Source organism: Mustela nivalis (genome assembly GCF_964662115.1).
Source record: "Mustela nivalis genome assembly, chromosome: 12".
In the NCBI taxonomy this organism is placed as follows: domain Eukaryota; kingdom Metazoa; phylum Chordata; class Mammalia; order Carnivora; family Mustelidae; genus Mustela; species Mustela nivalis.
The window spans coordinates 43,995,945-44,000,230 of NC_139031.1; the positions used below are offsets into that span (position 1 = coordinate 43,995,945).

General features: G+C 38.4%; 1 protein-coding gene across 2 annotated transcripts; it reads left to right on the top strand.

Annotated features, from left to right (window-relative positions):
• Positions 1-370: 370 nt before the first annotated feature.
• Positions 371-3,822, top strand: NEUROD6 (neuronal differentiation 6). Of its 2 annotated transcripts, none has more exons than XM_082691726.1 (2): positions 371-675; positions 2,138-3,822. In XM_082691726.1, exons 1-2 carry the CDS (start codon positions 658-660, stop codon positions 3,029-3,031), a joined length of 912 nt encoding a protein of 303 aa, XP_082547852.1. In that variant the 5' UTR covers positions 371-657; the 3' UTR covers positions 3,032-3,822. The 2 variants fall into 2 exon arrangements, with proteins under 2 accessions (XP_082547852.1, XP_082547851.1); XM_082691725.1 differs by having other exon boundaries at positions 372-675; positions 1,997-3,822.
• The last annotated feature ends 464 nt before the right edge of the window (positions 3,823-4,286 follow it).

Consider the following 4,286-nt stretch of genomic DNA (forward strand, 5'->3'; position numbering starts at 1 on the left):
AAACAAGGAAATAAGGAGACCTTTGTTGATCCCTGTTCGCTTACACAAATCTTAGTTTGCTTAAGCATCTCAAGACCCTTTTCCCGATTTCAGCTCCTCCTCACGGCTTTCTCTCCCCGGGTACCCAGGTGCACGAACGGGATGGTGATCTTTACAAAACGTCAACATCAACAACAACAAAAACCTCTCGCTCACACAAAAGCCCACCTTGTAAATGAATGGAATATTAACGACTACCTAATAGTTACACCGTTGGCAGGGCGAAACTGAACACTAACACAGCTATTTCTCCAGACTGCCAGTGAAGCCGAAGCAGCTCGAGGAGAAACGCACCTACTGTATGTGAAATGCTGGTGCAGATTTTTTCCCTATCAGTCTAACCTTCTGTGTTGATGCATGAATGCTGGTACCCACTTACAGGGATGCCAGATGATCAGTGCAGAATGAAGGTCCCAAGAGAGAGGATCACATGGTTCTCTCTGCCCTGTGACGTCACTAGCAGATGGCATGGGTACCAGCTCTGGCAGTTGGCATCAATGTCACTTTTTAGAGATCAATGAGATAGTGCAGATATACACAGATCTAGAGACTCCAGGAGACGATGCGACACTCAGCCTGAAAAGATTTGGAAGATACAAAATGAAAACTGATTATTGAATGAAATTAAAACCTAAGGTAATATAAATAAAGATCTACTTCAATTGATGCTGGCTTTGCATGCAAGTATTTAAAGATACAGTGTCACTGTCTTATAGTATTTATATGCTCTTTGCCATCTATAACTTCTTATCATATTTCATTCTTATGATGTAATTGTCACATACTTTCACTGCTATTATGTAACACTGCAAGTATGTGGACATTACTAAGAGTTTGTGTGTGTGTGTGTGTGTGTGTGTGTGTGTGCTGAGGGGGCTAGAGATTGTTAAATTGAAAAGTCTCTGTTTTAAAGTGCTTATTTGTTTGAAGACTTTAGATGAAAATACTTGCTGCTTCACCAAACGAAAGCCAAAATTGCATTTGAAACACAAATTATTTTCCCCTTTCATTCGGGATTCTGAACACACGTGCACAATTGCAGTCAGAATCCTTGGACCGTTCCTGTCAGATATTAGCTAGAGGGAGACTTCTGTGGCTCGTAGAACAAAAACACTACGAGAGTGGTTTTTTGTCCAGGATGATTTGAACAGCAGCAAACAGACGATTACATTTGGAAAAATTGAAAATGTAAAAGCAGTCTTAGCATTTTCTTTGATTAAAAAAAATGCCAGTGATTTTTATTTTTTTAATTTATTTATGGAGTTTATTCCAAATTAACCCCAACCCCCCCCTTTTTTTTGTGAAGGCTGGGAAAATAGTGCTCTTTTACATATTTCTTCACTAATCAGAAAGAAATCAGTTTTAAAAAATTGGCTCTGGTTAATCTTTTCTTTAAATTTGTAAATGTCAATAGTCACTTATCTAAATTTGCAGTTATATAATACAGCAGATAAAGTTAAGGCTTATTTCTTTTTCTAAAACAAAACAAAACAAAACACCTCACAAATCTGTCAGCTAATGGAAAGATAACACTTTTTTATTTTAAAAACTGGGGTCTCTTCTCATGTGGTACTCAGGGGAATTGGAATTAATGAAATTCTGCATTGCTATACCATGTTTTGCATTTGCTTAAATTCCACGGTCCTTTTTGTGCATTAAAACCAGTTTAAAATCAAAGGGAAGTGGAAATGGTGGTGGCATTATCATAAATGCTTCTTGTTTTATTTTCTTTTGATAATTTGCCTATAAAAATCTATCCTATTGCATGTGCCAATGTTTTTTTTTATAATTACTAGTCTGCACAAACTCAAAGATTCTATTTAATGTAAAAACTAGGTCCCAGAATTAGTCTTATTCATGTGTTTTTGTATTCTTATGAATAAGTCATTAAATATGCTTTAAGTGTATCAACTTTAAAAATGAAAACACTTTAAATATTGTGCTGGCACTTTTTCAGGTAATTTAAGATTAGAGAACCATGTTAACACTACCGTTTGATGAGTCTGTTGTAATGCCAGAATCCCAGATGTGCAGAAAGTTTTCTAGAGAATGTGAGGACCAGAAGCAAATTAAGAAACCAGAAAGCTTTTCCAAACAGATTGTCCTTCGAGGAAAGAGCATCAAAAGGGCCCCAGGAGAAGAAACTGAGAAGGAAGAAGAGGAAGAAGACAGGGAAGAGGAAGATGAAAATGGCTTGCCCAGAAGGAGGGGTCTTAGGAAAAAAAAGACGACCAAGCTCCGACTGGAGAGGGTCAAGTTCAGGAGACAGGAAGCTAATGCACGTGAGAGAAACAGGATGCACGGCCTCAACGACGCTCTGGACAATTTAAGAAAAGTGGTCCCCTGTTATTCCAAAACCCAAAAACTGTCCAAAATAGAAACTTTACGACTGGCCAAAAACTACATCTGGGCACTTTCTGAAATTCTGAGAATCGGCAAGAGACCTGATCTGCTCACGTTCGTCCAAAACTTATGCAAAGGTCTCTCCCAGCCAACTACAAACTTGGTGGCAGGGTGCTTGCAGCTCAACGCCAGGAGTTTCCTGATGGGTCAGGGTGGGGAGGCTGCGCACCACACAAGGTCGCCCTACTCTACTTTCTACCCACCCTACCACAGCCCTGAGCTCACCACTCCCCCAGGGCATGGAACTCTTGATAATTCCAAGTCCATGAAACCCTACAATTATTGCAGTGCGTATGAATCCTTCTATGAAAGCACCTCCCCTGAGTGTGCCAGCCCTCAGTTTGAAGGTCCCTTAAGTCCTCCCCCAATTAACTATAATGGGATATTTTCCCTGAAGCAAGAAGAAACCTTGGACTATGGCAAAAATTACAATTACGGCATGCATTACTGTGCAGTGCCACCCAGGGGTCCCCTTGGGCAGGGTGCCATGTTCAGGTTGCCCACCGACAGCCACTTCCCTTACGACTTACATCTGCGCAGCCAATCTCTCACCATGCAAGATGAATTAAATGCAGTTTTTCATAATTAATGAGGAAAATGAAAATAAACAGTGGTCATTCACCTCCCCCGTCTAATTAAGACAAAGCAGATGCTTGTGGGCTGAGTAATTGGCACAACTCTATCTGAGGTGTTTACTAGTTCCTGAAGTGTGTTTCAACTATTGTGAGAATTTTCTATGTAATAATAAATCTCTTTTCGTATGAGAACTTCTTTTCCTTTCCTTTAGTCTGTAAAGCACTGTGATTCTGTTTTTACTGGAAGGATTTTTTCCCCCTTGTTTTATTTTCTTTTAAATTCACTTAATTTGTTTGAACAAGGTGTCTAAGAATATACTGTTGAATAAAGACATGCACACAGCATAACTCAATGTCTATTTCAGTTGTACAGTAATTATAAAAATGCATGTTATTAAAATCAGATGAATAAAATGATGTGTTTATAATTACTAGCAATTATATATTATGTATCTCTGAAAATTGAAAATATTGAGAATAACACGAAGGTGACATTGATATTGGAAAATGCATTTGAGGAGGTGCAACAATATAAAAAGCTATGCAATTTTCTTCTTATTAAGGATGAATCTAAATGCATTCAATTGGTAACTATTCCTCTTCAAGTATTGCAGATGGGGCAACAAGATATTTGGGTGGACGGTGTCATGATTTGGGAACAATTATTTCAATCGTAAAGAAAAATTTTTCAGCACTTGTTTTGTATTATTCAGAAATTATCTGTACAGGTTTGTTATCACAATGTATAATTGTGTTTTTCCACCCCACATTTTTAAAGCAATTAAACATAGATATTTACACTCCTAAAGGACATCTATTAGCTGTGATATTTTTGCACGGTACTTATTATTTCCTGGTACGCAGCTGCTTTCAGTCTCTAACACTCCCTTCTCCCCATTTCAGAAATATTTCTGGATCTCAACCGTACAAGGTAAAACAAATTTCTTAAACAAAATGGCCAAAGCGCTTACAAGAATTTTTTTTTTTTTTCTAAGTATGTTAAATGAAAGAAGAGGAGCCCATGAGGGTTAAACATCCTGGGGAAACAATGATAAATCCTGGTAACCTTCAGCTCCAGCCGAAATTCGGTGGCAAATTTCCAGCAAACACCAAGACTGGATGTTAAAAATGGAAGGTTTTACTCTGCTCAGTTTAAATAAGTCTGGCTGATTAGAGGCTAAATTCTGTGTGATTAAAAGTTTCCTGACAAAAGGCCACCAAACACCTACCTGAATAGCTACCGCCTGGGGAGCTCACCCTCTTAGGCAA

Bases quoted from the DNA above. Each gene is read 5' to 3' on its own strand.
- NEUROD6 (XM_082691725.1), top strand. From the start codon at position 2,018: ATGTTAACACTACCGTTTGATGAGTCTGTTGTAATGCCAGAATCCCAG.